Below are 20,601 nucleotides of genomic sequence, written 5' to 3'. Positions count from 1 at the left end.
AGGTGAGAGCTGTTTCCTAGTTCTGCTGGATCTCTCAGCGGCGTTTGATACCATCGACCATAACATTCTTCTGGACCGTCTTGAGGGGCTGGGAGCTGGGGGCATTGTCATACAGTGGTTCCGCTCCTTCCTCCTGGGCCGTGTTCAGAAAGTGGTGGTGGGGGATGAGTGTTCAGACCCCTGGGCTCTCACTTGTGGGGTGCCTCAGGGTTCTGTCCTCTCCCCCATGCTTTTCAACATCTACATGCAGCCGCTGGGAGAGATCATCAGGGGGTTTGGGCTGGGTGTTCATCAGTATGCGGATGATACTCAGCTCTACCTCTCTTTTAAATCAGAACCAGTGAGGGCGGTGACAGTCCTGTGTGAGTGTCTGGAGGCGGTTGGAGGATGGATGGTGGCTAACAGATTGAGATTGAATCCTGACAAGACAGAAGTACTGTTTCTGGGGGACAGGAGGCGGGCAGGTGTGGAGGATTCCCTGGTCCTGAATGGGGTAACTGTGCCCCTGAAGGACCAGGTGTGCAGCCTGGGAGTCATTTTGGACTCACAGCTGTCCATGGAGGCACAGGTTAAATCCGTGTCCAGGGCAGCTGTGTACCAGCTCCATCTGGTACGCAGGCTGAGACCCTATCTGCCTGCGGACTGTCTCGCCAGAGTGGTGCATGCTTTAGTTATCTCCCGCTTGGACTACTGCAATGCGCTCTACGTGGGGCTACCTTTGAAGGTGACCCGGAAACTACAACTAATCCAGAACGCAGCAGCCAGACTGGTGACTGGGAGCGGCCGCCGAGACCATATAACACTGGTCTTGAAAGACCGACATTGGCTCCCAGTACATTTCCGAGCACAATTCAAAGTGTTGGTGCTGACCTTTAAAGCCCTAAACGGCCTCAGTCCAGTATACCTGAAGGAGCGTCTCCACCCCCATCATTCTACCCGGACACTGAGGTCCAGCACCAAGGGCCTTCTGGTGGTTCCCTCACTGCGAGAAGCCAAGTTACAGGGAACCAGGCAGAGGGCCTTCTCGGTAGTGGCACCCTCCCTGTGGAACGCCCTCCCACCAGATGTCAAAGAGAACAACAACTACCAGACTTTTAGAAGACATCTGAAGGCAGCCCTGTTTAGGGAAGCTTTTAATATTTGATGTATCACAGTATTTTAATATTCTTTTGGAAGCCGCCCAGAGTGGCTGGGGAAGCCCAGCCAGATGGGAGGGGTATAAATAATAAATTGTTGTTGTTGTTGTTGTTGTTGTTGTTATAGACTTTCCTACTGAAAAACCTTTTCAGTGGGTCCCAAAAAGTGTACAGTGAAGGCACCTGCCTGATGTCAATAGGCAGTTCCAAAGAGTAGGTGCTGCCACAAAAAATAATGGTTTCTTATTACAAGTGTGGAATGAGTGTTATGTGGTACTTGTAACAGCACATATGGAGTAAGGCAAGCAAACCCTGCCCTATCAGTACAGTGGTACCTCGGTTGTCAAACATCTCAGAAGTCAAACGTTTCAGTTTTCGAACACCAAAAACCCAGAAGTAAATGCTTCCATTTTTGAATGCGCCTTGGAAGTCGAATGGCTTCCGCTAAGTTGTTTTCAAATTTCTCCATTAAATTTGCAGGCCACCTTTTGCGCCTCAGTTTTCAAACATTTTGGAACTTGAATGGTCTTCCAGAACGGATTATATTCGAAAACTGAGGTACCACTGTATTTCTGTTTCCATCTTTTTTTTAAGTATCAATTTATTTAACAAAATTTATATACCGCTTAAAACCTTTAAGCCATTTACAAGATCTGGCACCCTATTGCAAAGCCAATTGCAGATCACAATGTATTCGTGAAAGAACAAATTTAAAACTATTAGTTTTCCTAGGGTTTTGCTGTTTTTTTGATAGATTGGTGTTACCACTGGGTGGGATCCAAACGAAAAGCACTTCCATAGATCTTGCCTGACCCACTCTGCACTGCTCTGGTCCCTCGGAAAAGCTCTGGCTGATAGGAAGACAAAGTCCAGGCACACAGAGAGTGTTGTGACCGCTGCATTTTTAGAGCTCTTATTTACACCGGCAGTTTAAATTGGTGTCACTTGCAGTATTATTTGTGGTCTTCCATGGGCACCAAGTAGAACAGCAAAATATATTCACTTATTCACTGTCAATAAATAAAATAGTAAAGTGAATAGCAAGAGGAGAGGAGCTGGTTGGTTAATCCAAATGCTGTTCAGGCTGATTCCCATACGCTGCTGCCCCACTGTTGGTCCATTCCCCTATTTCCTATTTTCCCTCAACGCCATGCACTTTTTAGGCAAAAGGATATCACATCTTCTAGACCAGGACACAAATTTTTAAACGCCAAACCGAAAAGGAACAAAGGAAAGGCCTCTCGCGCTGGGGAAAGTGGAAGGAATCCAGGACTGGGGGGAACTTAGGGGATCCTTTCCCGCCCGACCGCCCCACATCACAGACAGCAGGTGCTCTCCAAGATGTGGTTATGGCAACAAAATAAATGACGGATAATTGCTTTTGTGACAACTTGCCAATTAAATTAGACTCAGCAGAATAACATAATGACAATTTGTTATGCTCTGGTGGGCACTAACATACCAATCATAATTAAATGCTATGACTGAAATAGAAGGTAGCTTCTACCCAGGAATATATAACCCCAATTCCCACCCTGTGAAACATTATAGGTTTGGGCCTGATATTTAATTTCGGGAGGATAATAGCATTAGCGCACAGCAGAATGAGCTTGCAGTATGCTCAGCGGCGGAGGCACACGGGGGGGGGGGGGACAAGGCAAGCTGAGAAGCTCCTGTGGATTGCCTCCCAAATGATCGACACATGCTTGTTCCAGCACAGCGTGGGTGCAAAGCAGGGAGGAGGAGTATGCACAAGGGGGTGCACTCCTTGTTTGCTCTCCTGTCCCTCCCATCCTGACTGAGGAAGTTTTACCAAAAGGGACTGGTTTTCAAGAAACTATCCCAGTGTTTAACATACAGCTCAGCATGCACTGATACAGAGGCCTGCCATAATCAAGCCCTGGGTTAAATATTCTCAAGGCACCAAACTCCATCAGCGAAGCAATGTTTGTTAATCAATCAATCAATCAATCAATCAATCAATCTCACTCAATGTTCCACACTTCTATTGCCTTGGTTTTAATGAGCTACCATTCAACTCAGAGTAATGTTGCCTACAAGGGTGGCGCTGTGGGTTAAACCACAGAGCCTAGGACTTGCCGCACCGGTGGGAAGGTGAACGGCATTTCAGTGCGCTGCTCTGGTTTGCCAGAAGTGGCTTAGTCATGCTGGCCACATGACCCAGAAGCTGTACGCCGGCTCCCTTGGCCAATAAAGCGAGATGAGCGCTGCAACCCCAGAGTCGGCCACGACTGGACCTAATGGTCAGGGGTCCCTTTACCTTTTAATGTTGCTTACAAACCACACATTTAAAGCACATTCCTTCCCTCCCACCCACAATAATCATGGGAACTGTAGCTTACCCCTCACAGAGCTACAGCTTCCAGCACACTTAACAAACTACAGTTCCCAAGGTTATTGAGGGGCGTTGCTTGAAATGTGTGGTGTGTATGACGGAGAGAGAACATCCCCCTGTTTTTAAGATGATGGACGCAAGCGCCATAGCAGAAACAGTCGCAGGAGAGGTATTCCCTCCTGTGTGAGAGAAGCAGGAATGCTCCTTCGTGTCTGCCACCTATGGATTTATAGGTGCTTACAAAAGCAACTATTCGAAACAGAACAAAACACTGGTACTTGGTTAGTCGGAGGAAGCTTTTTTAAGTGAGCAATATTTTTAATTGACTAAACGTTGCAGCTCTAATACATATTACAAGTGTGTGCATGCATGCACACACAGAGATACACTTGTATTACTAAATGCCCTGGTCTCCTAGAAGAGGAAAGTGTAAATTATTCCAATTAATGTCTGTATCCCCTAATGACCTATTAGATATCTTACCTCAGACAAATATCTGGCGGCACTTAAAGCTGTTGAGGAACACAGCCAGAAATCTTTTCGCAATGAAACAGAAGCTGCCAGAACATATTCCCCTCTGTTAGCCTCAAATTCCTTCTCACATCAAATCTTTTCAACAGCAATCCTATTCCTAACAACAAATGGTAAGCCCTATGTTTCAATGCACAGAGGATGTTTGCCAGGGCATCTCTGTATGATTAACTGCTCTTCCCTTGGTTTCTTCCAATCAGCCTCTTCCAGGGTAGGATTAGTTCTGTATCAGGTATGACAACCTACAACATAATGTTGCAGTGTTGACTGTTCCATTCCATTCTCCTCTCCCTTGCCGCCAGTCAGCAGTCTGTGGCTAGTGAGCATGCTCAGTTGTAGCTGAAATGTTTTCCAGGTTCCTCACTCCCTTGGGATTCCCCCACCCCAATAAAGGTGTTTTTTTAATACTTCCATAAAATTGCGAGTTCTCCCAAGCCTGCTGATACTTTTCCTCCTGTATGTGGATGGTACTGTTTAGGATTAAATGACCCATTTGTTCGCAAAGTCAACACAGAATCACTCGCCCTCAGAAGGCTGCCTGTTGCATCTCTGTACGATATACTGCTCTGGCCTTGGCTCCTTCCAGTGAGATTGACAGCTGTTTTTAGAATAGACGTTCTTTTGTTGTAGATGCATTCACCACTGGATGCAATTTAATTCTGCTTCGTCCTAGCACTAGATGCAATTTAATAACTACTGTCCCTCCTATAGGGACACTGGCTTCTGATTAGGAGGCATAACCAGATCAGTGACGGGGCTATAAAGCACTATTGGAACATGGGTGAACCTCGTGTGCTTCCAAAGGACATCTTTTCAGTGGAGCAAAGGGTGCCTCAGCTATCAGAAATTTGGGAAAGCTTTGAGAAGCACAGGCCCATCTGAATGCCATTTGGGGAGGAGCCAGAAGGGGGTGACAGAGTTCATTCCTGCTCTGAAGCGTTTAAATGAGAGGATGTTATTTTAAAGCTCCATTGTGCCTCGAGGCATATGGTGGAAGCGAGAAGCTGACCTCTTGCCACTGACTGTTAACTGGCTGGCTCACAATGTGTTCTGATGAAGCTTGCCAGAAGCTTCGTGTGGGGCTCGTGATCCATATCCCTTTTGGTTAGCTTCCAGGAAGGAGGTCACCAGCAATTTAGCCCACAAAGGTCAACTAGGTGCTCTCTTAATGGGGTATAGGATTCTAGAGACAGATAAAGCCCAGCTCTGCTCATTAGCTATAGAGCCGCAGTCTTGGATGGAAAGCTTCCTTTATGCCCCCCCAAAAGACAGACATTTTGCCCGCCTCCACATCGCCATGGGTCTTAGACTGGGAATTTTAAGTGAATTGAGACACACACACACAGAGAGAGAGAGAGAGAGAGAGAGAGAGAGAGAGAGAGAGAGATCTCAGCTCCTTGTTTCGTGCAAGATTAAGACAGGCCCTCTTATTACATACTATATTAAGCTCCCTTCCCATTACATATCCCAGGGGAGGGCCTGCTGTTTTTACTTAAATGGTTTCCCGATGAAGGATCTCATTATCCAATGTAGTGGCAGGCTAGAACTGACAATGCAAACCATCATGAAAGCTGATTCTCGCACTGCCATCTCAGCACATGGGAGCTTCAACTTCTGTCAACAACAGAGAACACGGCTAATGGTCAGGGATGATGAGAACAGAGAGTCCAGCGATATCAGGAGGGCTATGGATGTTACCCATGCCTGATCTAGACCAAGAAGCCTTAGCAAAGCAGGTGCATTTCAGAGGTTTTGCACTATAACTCCCATCAGCTCATTCTCTGCCATGCTCAGTATTTAGCTTGAAAAAGGATGGTTCCAGTGACTTCCACAAAACTGGATTTTGAATGAGGTGACATATGCGTGTGACTGGCAGGGCAGGGCTGGGCCCTAAATAATGAATTACTGTATTCTCAGAAATTATCCCAACACCTAACCACGTGTGCTTAAACGGAAGTGGGGAACCTCAAACCCCAAATGCAGCCCTCCAAGACTCTCTATCTGACCCTTGGGGCTCCAGGACCCTCCCCTTTCCAAGCCACACCTTCTACTGCAGGGGTAGGCAACCTAAGGCCCGGGGGCAGGATGCGGCCCAAGCACCTTCTCAATCCAGCCTGCGGACGGTCCAGGAATCGGCGTGTTTTTACATGAGTAGAATGTGTGCTTTTATTTAAAATGCATCTCTGGGTTATTTGTGGAGCATAGGAATTCATTCTTTTTTTTCCCCCCAAAATATAGTCTGGCCCCCCACAAGGTCTGAGGGACGGTGGACCGGCCCCCTGCTGAAAAAGGTTGCTGACCCCTGTTCTGCTGGCTCTCTTTGCAACTTCCTTGGACTGTTTTTGTCAGCTGAAATGTCTTTGAACTGTGATGATGCCTCTTGCTTGTGTAGATGGAGGATAGAGAAAGGTGTGCAGAAAACTGGCCAATGGAACAAAAGCAAAAACTATACTCCATCCGCTTGTTGTCTCTGGCACCACCCGCCACTAGACTATGACCCCCTTTAAAAAGTTGCCCAGGAGGGAATACAGCTGCCTTATACAGAGGAAGACCACTGTTGCGTGTGGCGTACATTTTCAACACTGACTGGCAGCAGGTCTCTGGGATGTCAGACAGGAAACCTTTCCCAGCCCCCCTTAAAGGTACTGGGGAATGAACCTCAGACCTTCTACTTGCAAAGAAGACACTCTTAACACTCAGCTACAGACCTTGCATTCCAAGTCTTAAAGTCATGAATAGATTTTCCAAGTTGTTATGGTTTAATGCATGTATATCTTACCTCTCCTCCAAGGAGCACAACGCAGAGTACACGGAGTACACGGTTCTCCCCTCCCTCCATTAACTGCCTCAAGGTCATCCAAGGTCCCTAAGTGGGGTTTTTGAACCTTGACCTCCCAGGTTCTAGTACAACACTCTAACTGCACTGGCTCTCCCTATGCTCTTGCCCCTGTGACCTTCAGTTCAGGGCAAAACTATACAAGGCAGCATGGGTTCTGTGTGTGCATTTAAACATGGAAGCACCCCAATAATGTAGATAGATTGTTGAGATGTGCATCAAATTTTAATTCACAAAACAGGGACTCTGTGCAGCCAAAGCAAGAGAACTTGGTGCGGACCTCAACTAGCAGATTATTTCCAATGGTGTCTGCGCATAAAGAACTATGTGCAAATTGTGCGTTCCTGTTAATTGCCAGAAGGGTTAGAATTCACATTTTCACCTCTGGCTATAATGTTTTAAAATTAGATAAATATTGGAAATGTTTTATGCACATGCACGCACACACTGTACATATACAGCCGCCTATCTAGCATTTTGATTGTATATAAAGGTAAAGGTAAAGGTACCCCTGCCCGTACGGGCCAGTCTTGACAGACTCTGGGGTTGTGCGCCCATCTCACTCAAGAGGCCAGGGGCCTGCGCTGTCCGCAGACACTTCCGGGTCACGTGGCCAGCGTGACAAAGCTGCATCTGGCGAGCCAGCGCAGCACACGGAAACGCCGTTTACCTTCCCGCCAGTAAGCGGTCCCTATTTATCTACTTGCACCCGGGGGTGCTTTCGAACTGCTAGGTTGGCAGGCGCTGGGACCGAGCAGCGGGAGCGCACCCCGCCGCGGGGATTCGAACCGCCGACCTTTCGATCGGCAAGCCCTAGGCGCTGAGGCTTTTACCCACAGCGCCACCCGTGTCCTTTTACCCACAGCGCCACCCTTGATTGTATATAAGCCACCTCAAATACATTCATTAAAAAGGCAGGATATAAACAAATAATAAAACAGATGTGCTTCATGATATTTAAAAACTGTTAATTGAACAACTTTAAATAAAACTAATATAGACCTATGGATTTATTGGGGAGGGGAGACACTGCTCTGTGAAAATGATGGTACTGTATATAAAAACAGAAATTAACAGACTGTCATGGCAAACCCTACAGTGCCACCAAGTGGACTGAAGCATAACCGGCAATGTTGCTTGCCAGCACGGCTGCCCTTCCAGCAGTGACATTTGCAAAACAATCAATATCTCATTATTGGCCATAATCACTAGCCGGTTGTTTGGTTTTTGCGGAAACAAACACCAATGAGAAACACACTCTTTTTTTGTTCCTGTATGTTAGGCAGGCACAGCATCCTAAAAGTCAACATCATTATTGGCAAGGAATGTTGCATGCATTCAAAAAGAGAAAGAAAAAAACCCACCCCAAGGTTAGTGGAGTGACTGATCAAGCATCTTTCTCATCTAAGCTAAAGAAAAAGAAAAAAGGGGGGAATGAATTTTAAAAAGCACACACACTCATAACTCCTAAAGCATCAGCTGAAGCTAGTGACCTTTTGCTAACAGCTGGAAGGTAAATGCTTGATAAATAAGTAAATAGGTCACCCTTGGGGGTTTTGCTTACAACCTTTTAATTAAAAAATACTCCAGCTCCTGTAAGGTCACTAAGGACGACAGAGCCCAGAGTACAAAAGACTCACCCAACAGAAAGGATTAGACACATGGTTTCCTTCTGAGCTGTTTCCTTCATAATGCGAAAGATACTTGCAAATCACATTGTGTATTCAAAAGGTGAACCCCCAAAGATTGCCCCCCTTCCCAGCCAGCTGGAGGAAATGAGAGACTTGAGCTTGCCTGGCAGCCACTACCCCAACTGATGTGTTCTTTGGGATTGAGGTCAACCAACAAGCAACTTAGATTCCAAAAAGCTATTTCCAATTCTGGAAGCTGCCTTTAAAATTAAAGAGGGGGGGGGGAGAGAAACAAGCAACTCTTTGCCCATCTCTGTTGCCACAGAAGAGCCAGCAAACCGCCCTCATCAGCAGCAAGTCCTGACCCCTGCCAGCTCATTTAGCTTGGCTGTTCACTTAGGCATTTCAAATCTTTCCAGTTAATTGGACCACATTACTAGCTACACGGAACACCATCATGCCTCTCTCCCCTCCGGCGGCAGGCCCAATGGCTGCGGCTTCTCTCAAGAGGTGGCAACGTGTCAAGCCAAGCCATGATCATAAAACCGGCAGCCAAGACGACAGCTCCAGCCTTGGACGAGTCAAATTCCTTGGGACTTCTTCTCCAAGTCAATTTTAATTTTAGAACAAGTGTTTAGTTAGCAGCATTCCCAGTAGCGCAAACACTGAAGAAAGAGATGAGGGCAGGGAACATTCCCTAAATTCAACCATCTGGGTACACTGGGCAAACCGAGATGGGGCTCCATGGGGCTCCTTTGCACCAGAGGTTTGCTGGAGCCAACATATTCCCCATAGACATGGCAAGCATTTTCCATTTAGTGATCAGGTTTAAGAAAACAGCTGCAATTTGGTTGGCAATTTGGCCAGTTAGGTAAAATCCCCCCTCCTTGCAAAATACAAAGCCAAGCAATACCATTTATTAGAACCAACTGAAGAGCTAAAAGAAGTGGGGAAAAACCTTTTATGGGTTTCACAAAACCTTTCTTCAGACAGGATGAGCAGAAACACAAAAGCAGGGAGTGGAGGCAGAGGGAGAAAAAAAGATGGTGCTGGATTGAAGAACATAGGAGTCCACAGTTTTAAAATTAACAGAACTGAAAGCAAAATCCTCGGTGCTGAGCTGTCCCAATGTGTACAAACAGGGCTGACCCCAGGTAAGCATGCATAGCATTACAGCCTTAATTTGCTTAGGTGTACTTGGTGTATAACGATCTCTGTTTAAGCTGACTATTGTATTTTAATATTCTGTTGAAAGCTGCCCAGAGTGGCTGGGGAAACCCAGCCAGACGGGCAGGATATAAATAATAAATTATTATTATTATATTTTTATTATAAGCTGCAGGCTGTGGCAATAGAGAAGCAGGACTGGCCTACCTTGAAAAATTCCAGCCTTTATTTGACACTGAGGACAAATACAAGGAGAAAGCTCTCAGTAGCTACTAACACTCACAATGACCATGTCCTACCCCAACTGTGGAAATTTTAGGGAGTGTGCCATAACTAAAAGGGGAGGTCCATGACTCAGTGGCATAGTCGCTGGTGGCTTGCAGAAGATCCCAGATTAAATCCCAGGTGTCTATGGAAAGACTTCACTGAATCCATGCAAAGAATGCTGAGCTAGATGGACCAGGGGTCTGGCTTGGTGTAAGGCAGCTTCCCCTGTTTACATGTCTCCAGATATTTTATTGTGAGGACTGGAATCTTACTTTATCTTTATGGGGAAGGACCAAAGCACAGTGGCAGTGCACCTGCTTTGCCTGCAAAAGGTTCCAAGTTTAATCTCCAGGTAGCGCTGGGAAAGACTCTAATGCCGGTCAGTGAAGACAAGGCGGAGCTAAATGGACCCAGGGTCGGACTCCATATGAGTCCTGTTCCTGTGCTTCTGTACTATCAGAGGCAGTATGTCAGTAGCTGGAAATTGTAGTTGGGAGAGTGCTGTCACGCCCATGTCCTTCTTATGCGTTTCCCTTGGGTACCTGGTAGGTCACTGGAAGAACAGAGTGATAGATTACATGGACCTTTAGCCTGATCCAGCAGGGCTCTCCTTATGTTCCCAATTCCCTCCCACCTCCAGTATGCTTTAAACCATGTTGCTTACACAAAGATTTCAGGATACAAGCTGCAAAACAAAACAAAACATACTGACCTGTGGTGAAGAAGAACAGAAGGGCAGGATGAACTAAAATTATTATTGTTATTATTATTGCTGTGTTCTGGCAATTCATCTGCAATTACAAGTTATTGTAAGAGGCTTGCTGTACTTCATCCCCAAGAGACTGCAACTGTCTGAAGGTCACCTACTCAGTCGAGATTTGGACAGGGGAGGGAGAGGTCTCCATGGTATCACTCTGCCCATCTAGAACTATCAGTTTTGTCCATATTATATGCCATAATTACATTCTGCAAGGGAGAAAGAAACCCCCCCCACACACAAAAGGATGCAAACAAAACTTCAGTTTGTCCTTTCTTGCTATAATCCATCACACAGTGCAATCCTATCCACTAAGGAGTCAGTCCTACTGAGTTCAATAGGACTTCTTGCCAAGTGAGTGTAAAGGGTAGCAGCCTAGTGACCAGACGACTCCACAAGCCCTTCACCCACCGCATAACTGAAAGCTCAAATATCCAAGGCAAGACACACTTCTGAAGGAAGTTTTAATAAACAAATCCATCATATTAGGCACATGAGTGTGCAGGACTGGCCCCTCCTGTGCCATAGCAAGTCACAATGAGACAAAGTCCTCGTTATCCATTTGCTGCAAGTCAATGTGTGTAACAACATGAAATAGTGAGGTGGGTGGAAAAAGGCCAACCGCTTGTTTGTAAGTGTCTCTGTCCAGCCAGTCCTATGCCCACAGACAAGACATTCGGTGGCATCTAACCCTTCTTTTACAAGGCAACTGAAAAATGTGGAGCCCTTAGGATGGGGCAGGACCTTTCTCTGGTGCATCTGTGGTTTCAGGCTCCTGCTCCTGCTCCTGCTTGCCGTACTGCATCTCCTGCAGCATGCTCTGGAGTCGCATCTCTAGCATCGGGTCCCTGGTTCTGGCTTCCGGAGAAGCCTGCTGGGCTACCTGGACGTTACAAGCAGATGAACAACACAGAGGCAAGAATGAAACAGAGTCAGCAACTCGAGTCTAGCCCCTTACATGGTTGCTGTAGCTTCCTTGGGGGTGGGAACCTTCAGCCCTCCAGATGTTACTGTAACTCCCCTGATCACTAGCCACTGGCCATGCTTGCCAGGGCTGATGTGACCTGTAGATCAGCAATATATGGAGGGCTGAAGACCTCCCACCCCTGTTGTAGCATCAGGAAATTAAAGCACATGATGCTTCCTTACACAAAGTCAGGCCATTAATCCATGCAGCTCAATACTGTCTACACCAACTGGCTCAACTCTCCAGGGTTTCAGACAAGGAATCTTTCACAACCCTACCTGGAGATGCTGCTGATTGGACCTGGGACTTCCTGCATGCAAAGCAGTTGCTCTACTACTAACCTCAGCTATAGGTAGCGATATTAGGGACAAACTAGAAGAGATGCTATACAGAGTTATCCACTGCAATAATAGTTTTTGGAAGTAAGTGGGTAAGGACTCTGGGACAGGGTTTTTGTTTCAAACCCTTTGTCCGCTGCTGTGGTCTGATCTAACGAGGCATCCACGCCTACTATGGAAGATCTTAACCAAGAACACAGCATAGGAACATAAGATGCCTTATACAGAGCTGGAGCCATTGGTCCATCTGGCTCAATATTGTCTGCAATGACTGACAGCAGCTTTCCAGGGTTTCAGGCAGGGAAACTCTCACAGCCCCATGTGGAGATGGCAAGTATTGACCCTGGGACCTTCTTCATGCAAAGCGGATGCTCTATCACTGAGTGATGGCCCTTCCTCAGGGAGCAAAGGCTTAACCAATTTCCACCAGCATTCTGATCCAGATCATCCCACCCACCCCCCTCACACTTTCCATTTATTTAATAAAAGCCACCCACACAATTTATCTGTGTGTTTTGGGTCTTGTCTCGTCTGGCTCTACATTTATAGGCCAATGTCAAGGAAAACATTGGAACACCAGTCCCTACTCTACCCCAAAGAGTCTCTTCTATGTGACAGTGCCCCCTGGGTAACCAATGTGCCACAAGGACCACCACCATTACCTTAAAACTGCCTTTGTTGTATCAGGACTTATTCATGAAAGTGAATGTGTATCAATAGTGGACAGAAATAAAACATGGTTACCCTCTGAGTAGTAAACTGCTTTTTAAATTTATCTTGTAAGGGTTCACACACATTACAATGGTAACTTAGTTGTCACATTAGCTCTGGTGAATCACCAGCTAAGGCCATTTCCAAAGCTAAACTCCAACCACCAGTCTTCAAGTCCATGGCCCTCATACACTGAGGCCCCAAAGACCATTCAAAAACTTAATTCAGCCCCTGCCTCTCCTTTAGAGCAACTCTTTGGAATACTTACATTCTCTGTCACTTTTCTGCGTAAAAGAAGTCCCTCGGCCAAGAGCGCTTTCCCTGTTTCTTCAAACAGTTTGTCGTCATCGATTTCTCCCTGTTTCTGCAGTTCAATGTATTTCTCAACAAACCTGAAATTCAAGGCACCGGTCACCAGTCATACAGCAACAAGCAGGGGAAATGAATCCCTATTCCTCCATCATTTCAGGGGCAAATCTTCATGTCAGAGTTTGTTCACTTACCTTTGGCAGGTGGATTTGAAGTTTAATCTGGACAGTTCAAAGGCTCTTGGACCATTTCCATAAGCTTTATAAAATTTCCTAATAAATAAGACAAGAAGTTTCAGTTTGGGACTGATCTATATAAAGACAGTAACGTCAATAAATATGTAGATCCAGTAGTGCTAAAGCAAAAGTAATTTCTAGAGGGTTTTCCCCCCTTCATGATCTGAGCTAGAATCCTACACCCTTCAAGACTAAGTCAAGTCACATTCTGTTGGGGACTATATACAAGCAGTGAGTAGTGGGTGCAAATGGTGGGTACAGCCAGAATCAAAAGGGTTGCAAGTAAACTAATCCATAATATAGTCCCCCTCCCCATGCCTACCTCAGATTAGAATTTCCAATCCTCTGTAGGGTCATAAGCATCAACTTATGAAACTGTCTTTCCTGCTGACCAACCAATGCCAAAGTTGATTATTGATTTAGCCAACATAGGACAGCCTTCTGGTTGGCTGCCTTCTGGCAACACAGATTTCGATAAAGCATGCAGGTGTGTATACAAACATTTTGCACAAGACTATTGCTGGTTACTCCAAGCACTTGGGATGGAGTTCTAAACAAATCTTTTATTTCCTGAATGTAGGTTCAGGCATGGGTGATGAGCAGTCAGATAACGTATTTACATTCCAAGGAATACTTGAAATTCGAGTGGACATTTCTGGTTACATCCACTAAAGACTTCAAACTTATTCACAGGAGACTGAGAGTGGCAAACATTTTTGAGATGCATCCCCTACTAGAAGTTCTGCTCAGGCAAGAATTTCCTCATATAACCAGGCAGCCAAGCGACCAGTAATTTCCTTGGAATTAAAAGACAGGGGAATAATTAACAGAAGAGCCATCTAATCCTCCATTCTCCTTTTCACAGTAGTAAATCAGATGTGTCAATGAAGCTCAAAGTAGAACCTAAAGGCAACAGCCCCCCCAAAAAAACCCCAATTGATATTCAGCATTTGGGGGAAGAGCTAAAGCTCAGTGGTAGACCCTGAGCTTTGCATGCAGAAGGCCCCAGGTTCAATCTCCAGGTAGAGATGGGTATTTCCCTTGTTTGAAATCCTGTAGAGACACCTGCCAGTCAGTGCAGACAGAGCTGAATGTACTAAGCATATGACTCTGCATAAGGCAGCTTCCTATGTCCCTAGAAGCATACTACCTCTGAATGTGAACATGGCATTTGCCCTTCATGGTTAACAGTCACCAATAGGCCTTACCTCCTCCAAAAATTTGTTGAGCTCTGCTGGAAACCTTTTTATGCTACCAACCTTACACAGGCAGTTAACAACAACAGCAACTCCGGAAATAGTTAACTGATCTCCATTTTTAACCATATTTACATGGTTTTTATTGCATATGTTTGGTTGCACTTTAAAACACCAGTAGTTTTCAAAATAAACAAACACTTCCCATGGTGAAGCCCTCTTCAGTTAGCTGCCATCACCATATCTTGTAGCCGGAAGAAGGGCACCTGTTTCTTCATGCTGAATCTACTGTCCGTCAATTTCACTGCTAGACCACCCCTGGGTTCAAATCCTCACTTGGCCACAAAGCTCTCACTGGGTGACCTTGGACCAGCCACACTCCCACTCAGCCTAACCTACCTCACAGGTTTGTTGTGAGGATTATATGGGGGCATACACCACTTTGAGCTCCTTGGAGAGAGAAAAAATGTGGGATATAGTGATGCAATCAGCAAATGAATGAACGAGAGCAGAAATGTGTGTAGCAGAGGTGAGGGCGTGAACTTACGCTCTAATCTCATCCTCCTTGTACAGGATGGGGGGAACCACATCTTGGATCTTGCCATATTGCGGACGAAGTTCCCGATAGAGAGGTTCCCTCAGCGGAGGAAAAGCGACATAAACATCAAACCAGATGGGTTTCTTGGCTTCAGGAATGACCCCTGAACGTAGCAGGTCCCGTGTGCTGCAGTATTTTTAAAAGGGAATATACAGAGGGAGAAAGAAAAGAGTATGATAATCAGCAAAAAAAAAAACCAAAACAAAACAAGGTTAGGGTGTCCTCAGTCTAAGATAGGGCAAGGAAGAAATGGGGGGGGAATCTGTAGCACTCCAGATTTCTATTTGACTCCAACTCCCATCAGCCCTAGCTAGCATGACCATGGTGAGGGATGATGGGAGTTGTAGTCCAGCAACATCTGAACAGCGCACAGGTCCCCCCCCCACCTGAGCTACAAGAACATTTGTTTCCAAGCAAAAGGGCCCTTCTTGCGTTCTCTTATGACACCTCGCTTCGAGCCCAGGGCCCAAAGGTTCATCGAGACTTCCACACTCTTCCTTACCCGCTACACCAGCCGCCCCGAGTCTACAACCTCGACAGTCTCTCCTCACCATCCCCTACCCCCGAATTGATAAATGGAGGACCCGCAAAGCTTGCCTCACCGGCTGAAGACGCTGCCCAGCTTCTCCAACCTACTCCCCGCCATAACGCCTTCGAGCCTTCGCTAGGCCTCTCTTAGCAACCCGAAGCAGGCCCTAGCAACCCGCAGCACCCGGAACCGGAAATGCAAAGCCTCGCGAGACGCCTGCCGGACGCGAGCGCCTCACAGCCTTGTGATGAACAGTTGCAAACAGAAGCTGGAGAAGTATGGATGAGCGAAGGCAGGCAGAAACAATCGATGGAAGAGCGGGGCTGACTGAAGAGGGCGCTGCCTGCCTTCTGTATGATAGAGGGGAGGGAAACTGTTTTCCTTTGATCTCTGCCCTAGAACCCATTTGCAATATTATGGCTCAGCTATAGAATATGCAACTGGTAATGCAGTGACTATCATTAATAATAATTCCATGCATGTTTACTGGGAAGTTGGCTTACTCTCATGTTACTGTTTGTAGGCTTGCTTCCTTAATAGTAAAGGAGCGTGAGCATGAAATTGCTTTCCCCCTTCGGAGTAGAATTTAGTTCGACCTAAGAAACTGCAAATGTGCTGTAAAAGGCACTCCCCAAACACACCATTTCTCCAAATGGAATCGGAGACAGGACAATCATATATCAAAGAACATTGTATTTTTAATATTTTGTTGGAAGCCGCCCAGAGTGGTTGAGGAAACCCAGCCAGATGGGCGGGGGTATAAATAATAAATTATTGTTATAAATTATTATTATATAAAAAAGAACCAAAGTAAATTCACGTCAAAACCCATATGGTATACCTATCAACATTCAAAGTGCATCAAAGAGCAGCTCAATAGCTAGACGACCCTTGTGGTCCCTTCCAATTCTACCATCCACCTGAACCACTGTGCCAGACAGCCTGGCTTTGGGGGGGTGCAGGGGACGGGGGTCCTGGTTATCTTCTCTTTGAAGTGGAAGTGAAGGAAGGTGAGGACAGGTGACCTCACCTAGGCCCGAAGTCACCCCCCACCAAAGCAGGCTCAAAGCTTCTCAGAGCTTTTCAAAATCATTTTTCTCAGCAGCTAAAAGGCATTAGCTAAGCATCAGAAACATTCCGCTTGCTGTAACTAAAAAGATTGCAACAAAGGTAGGGAACACAGTCCATTGTTTCTCATGCCTTTCTGATGCCTTCTGGCCTTGCTAAAGAACCACATTGCAACTTACTTTCTGTCCGGGAACCATGCCAGAACAAGAGATTCAAACATATCTGAACACTCTGAAACCCCTTTCCTGGGAAGGGTGCCAAGAGTCCAATAGTCCCAAGACAGCTTTCTGTTCATGCTCAGAGGAACTCATGGGGCAGGACTCTGGAAGGAGGAGAAAGGGGGAGGGATCTGGAATGGGTATATATGCTTGTGCACATGATTGTGAACTCGTGCATGCTTTTTGTGACTTACCACACTTGCTCCTTCTACCAGTTCATGGATGGTAGAAATAAAAGCCTTTTCTCCGAAACTATTCCTTGAGTGTCTGTTGACTCCCACTTCCCTTTCCTAGGCGCAATATTTTTCCACCCTAGGGCAAAGCCTCATAAGGCTACAGAAGCTGCACCACAGAGCACTGCCCCGCCAACCTCACCCTTTCTTACATGCAACCAAACCAGGGGCTTCCTCCTTCTTAGCCCCGGGGTTTCCTCTTTTGGAGTTTGGGAGGGAGGAGGTGGGTGGGCCAAACTGGCTTTAGTTGGCTCTGCCTGTCTTTGGCTCTGTCTCCGCCCACTGTGGGGCTCCCTGCCTTCCGCCCCACCATCCCCACCGGGCACCAGCCAAGGCGGTCTCTCCCTCTCCTTTCACACTCCTCATGATCGCGAAGGGGCACGTGAACTGGTTCTACGGGGACAGAAGTCTTTTCAGCTGCTTATTAGTCCCAGAGCGCAACAGTGAGAGGGAACAGCGATGCTGGCAAAGCCACTTCCGGCCTGCCCAGGAGGTGGGGTTGCGGGCTTCACGCCCACCCCCCACGTGAGCGGGGGCTGGTTTCAGCCCCCGCGAGAGCAGGGGAATCCCGGCCGTGTCTGCCCCCCCAGCCAGCCAATCGGCTGGCTGGCGGGGGGGTGCGTGACCTGCCCTATTTAGGGCCGACGCAGAGGGGGCTCGCCCTCTTTTCGCCGGCTAGCCCTCACATTTTCCCACCCTCCCTCCCTTTAGGTAGGCTTTAGGTAGGTCTCTGACTTTGCTATGGACTTCGGTCTGTCGCCGCAAGGGGCATGGTAGGAATTTTTCCCAATTGGCAATTTCAGCCATTTGGTTTTTCGCCTACCTTGTAGCAACTCGTCACAACTTTCGGCATTGGCGGTAGGCATTGGTAAGAAGGGGTTAAGAGGATGTGGGGGGGGGAGGAACGCCATCACCTCCCCCCAGTGAGCGAAGGGTGGTCCGTTAAAGGACTCCGGGGGCGTGGCCCTGTCCGAAGCCTATGGAGGTGTGGGCCAAAGGCACACCCCAGAGCGGTGACCCGGGGGAGCTCCTAGTCGACGTGCCTCGGCGGGAGACTCCCCGATATAGTGTTAACCCTTCCCCGTGTCTCCAGCAAGTGGGCTGGAGCCGGATAGTCGTTAGGACCAATGCCTAAGCCAAAGCCTCTCATTCCTGAATTCAATAAAGTTGTGGCCTAATTCGCCCATTTAACCTTAAAGTATGCTGTCTCGTGTCTTTATTTATCCTGGTGGGGGGCGGGAACTCGCCAGGCAAATGCCACTCTTCTTCCCATTAGGAAAGAAACGCATCTGAATAGAGGAGGAGGAGGAGGAGGAGGAGGACAGACGCTCGGTGTGCCTTGCAACTTAACACAAATTAAAGTCCTTAAGCTCAGACCATATGGCCGAGCATAGAGTCCAGATGGCTCCCAAACCTGAAAGGCTTGATGAGGCTTCTGTCAGCTTTGTTTCCCCGCATAAACATAAATAGATGTGCACTTTGTGGCAATTATCTCGTAATAGGAAGACATTGTTACGGATGTCAAGGAAGGATGGGACTTTCCCCCCCTTCTCTGCTTGACTTGTTGAGCACTTTTGCTAAAGACGGGTGTTGATTGCTTTAAAAACAGTTGCTTAGTGAGCATTGCTGGCTTTTGATGGCTGCTGGTTGCTGACTCCCAGATACCACTCCACATGCTTGAATTGAAGATTGGTGGGTGTTAGGTGGGTGGAGGGGAGAGTTTCACAGCTGGAATGCAGCCAGTGAGAGAGAAAGAAGATTGAAGTTGTGGCTACAGGCAGAGAACGACCTCTTGTACAGTATGGGACATTCCAGCCATAGGAAAGTCAGAGGTTGCTGTATTTTTTAAAATCACTATTAAGTTGCCTTATGATCTGAAGATCACAGGGTAGTTTACAATATGAACATACAAACAAACAAACACCCCCCTCTCTATCCAGTCAAGCAGAAGGCAATATCCCATGCCGAGGACAACATTTCAGCTAGGCAAAAACATTTCAGAAGGGCACAGTGCAAGCCTGGTTTATTAAATTGTGATTAAATTGCTATATGATATTTTAGGACACACTGTGTTTTGGTTGTTGCAATCCATAATTAAATTGTATACCCCTTTGGAAACTTGTACTGAAAAACACACTTTAATAGATCACCAGATATTAGCCTCACATCTGGGTGACGTACACCATGCTTTAGAGCAGGGAAGGGAAATCCTGCAAATCTCTTCTTGTAGGTACTGGTAGGTAGGCCCAGAGGCAAAAGTGGGTGGGGCAACAAAGGTAAATGTTACCTTTGTACTGTAGGCTAGTTTCTACACACTTGCACACAACCCTCTTTGTCCTCCATCCAGACAAGCAAAAGGCATGCTCAGAGTTCAAGGACACATTCCAGCCAGGCAAAAACACTCTAGGAAGGTGTGAGGAGGCAAGGGTGGCGAGCAGGGAAGTTCTGAGGGCCAGGTAGAGAAATCCAGGGGGGCACATATAGCCACCAGGCCTGGGGTTACATCAACAGGCTGAAAGCATGGCTGGAAAAGGAGGTGTCCACCAAAATGAGTATTATTTTATTCTGGTTTTTATTATTCATTATCATACCTTTTCCCAATGAGCTCCTCCCACCCCATTTTATTCTCATGACAGGTAGGCTAGCAGATGTCCCAGGGTCCTGCAGCTTCATGACTGAGCAGAGAACTGAACATTAGATCTCCCGAGCTTTGAATCAGGCACTTCATTTGTTTCTTCGCTTTACTCATTTGTTGCTCTAGGTTTTGGTTTGTTTGCCTTTGTAATTAAAAGCAGGGAATTGCTTTCGAAAGCATCGCAAAATTACTCTGGGGGTGGGCAGCAAGTTTGTGACCTTACAGGTCCTAGCCAATCAGTGCTGTGCAGAGTAGGGTTATGCAACTAACTTGGCTTTCCCAAGCCTAGTTCTGGTGAGGAAAGATTTCATCTGAGCACAGTGCAGGAAGTTTAGCTTGGCATCATTTTACACAGCCTAGGAAGGCTTGAGGCCTAGTCTTCGGGGTCTCTGTGCATGTTTTCCTGAAGGCTTACCAGCACTTCCGAGATTTGTCCACCAGATGTCACCAGATGTAACACTTCACATCATATTCATTGTATTCTCACCCACTCCCAACCATCCCCTTTGATTAATGCACTGAAACACCTACACCAAGGTTACTGGAACAAGCAGTCTTCTCATACCTCCAGTATTTCCAGGAAATGTCTATGAGATACATCCTAAGAATACCAGTAAGCCAGATTTAGGTTCCTACTGTTCTAATTACAGACCAGCCGCTGCAAAGCCCACATTCTGTATCTAAAAAGGATGTCTGTCTCCCTTCTTCCAAACCCAACATTTGGGATGCAGGAGGTGGGCTTGACCTTTGAATCTGTTCTTGTACCATATTCTAAATGGGCAGTCTAAGTTAAGGAGTCATAGAACGGTAGAGTTTGAAGGGACCACGAGGGTCATCCAGTCCAACCCCCTGCAATACAGGGATCTTTTGCCCAACACGGGG

General features: G+C 46.8%; 1 protein-coding gene across 1 annotated transcript; it reads right to left on the bottom strand.

Moving 5' to 3' along the window:
- Positions 1–11,128: 11,128 nt before the first annotated feature.
- On the bottom strand, positions 11,129–15,778 carry MRPS23 (mitochondrial ribosomal protein S23). The gene is made up of 5 exons (XM_053367202.1): positions 15,639–15,778; positions 14,986–15,162; positions 13,201–13,278; positions 12,966–13,089; positions 11,129–11,564 (listed from the first exon to the last, which is right to left on the bottom strand). The coding sequence occupies exons 1-5, from the start codon at positions 15,680–15,682 to the stop codon at positions 11,409–11,411; spliced, it is 579 nt and encodes a 192-aa protein (XP_053223177.1). The 5' UTR covers positions 15,683–15,778; the 3' UTR covers positions 11,129–11,408.
- Positions 15,779–20,601: the final 4,823 nt, after the last annotated feature.

The sequence above is a fragment of the Podarcis raffonei genome, chromosome 15 (genome assembly GCF_027172205.1).
Source record: "Podarcis raffonei isolate rPodRaf1 chromosome 15, rPodRaf1.pri, whole genome shotgun sequence".
Classification (NCBI taxonomy): Eukaryota; Metazoa; Chordata; class Lepidosauria; order Squamata; family Lacertidae; genus Podarcis; species Podarcis raffonei.
This window is presented reverse-complemented; position numbering and strand designations above follow the sequence as displayed.

Excerpts from the sequence above, each read along its gene's own strand:
- MRPS23 (XM_053367202.1), bottom strand. The coding sequence starts at position 15,682 with ATGGCGGGGAGTAGGTTGGAGAAGCTGGGCAGCGTCTTCAGCCG. Across the intron at positions 13,279-14,985 it reads AAGGAGGATGAGATTAGAGC|GAAATTTTATAAAGCTTATG; the intron begins GTAAGTTCACGC and ends CTTATTTATTAG. Across the intron at positions 11,565-12,965 it reads GCAGAAAAGTGACAGAGAAT|GTAGCCCAGCAGGCTTCTCC; the intron begins GTAAGTATTCCA and ends TGTAACGTCCAG.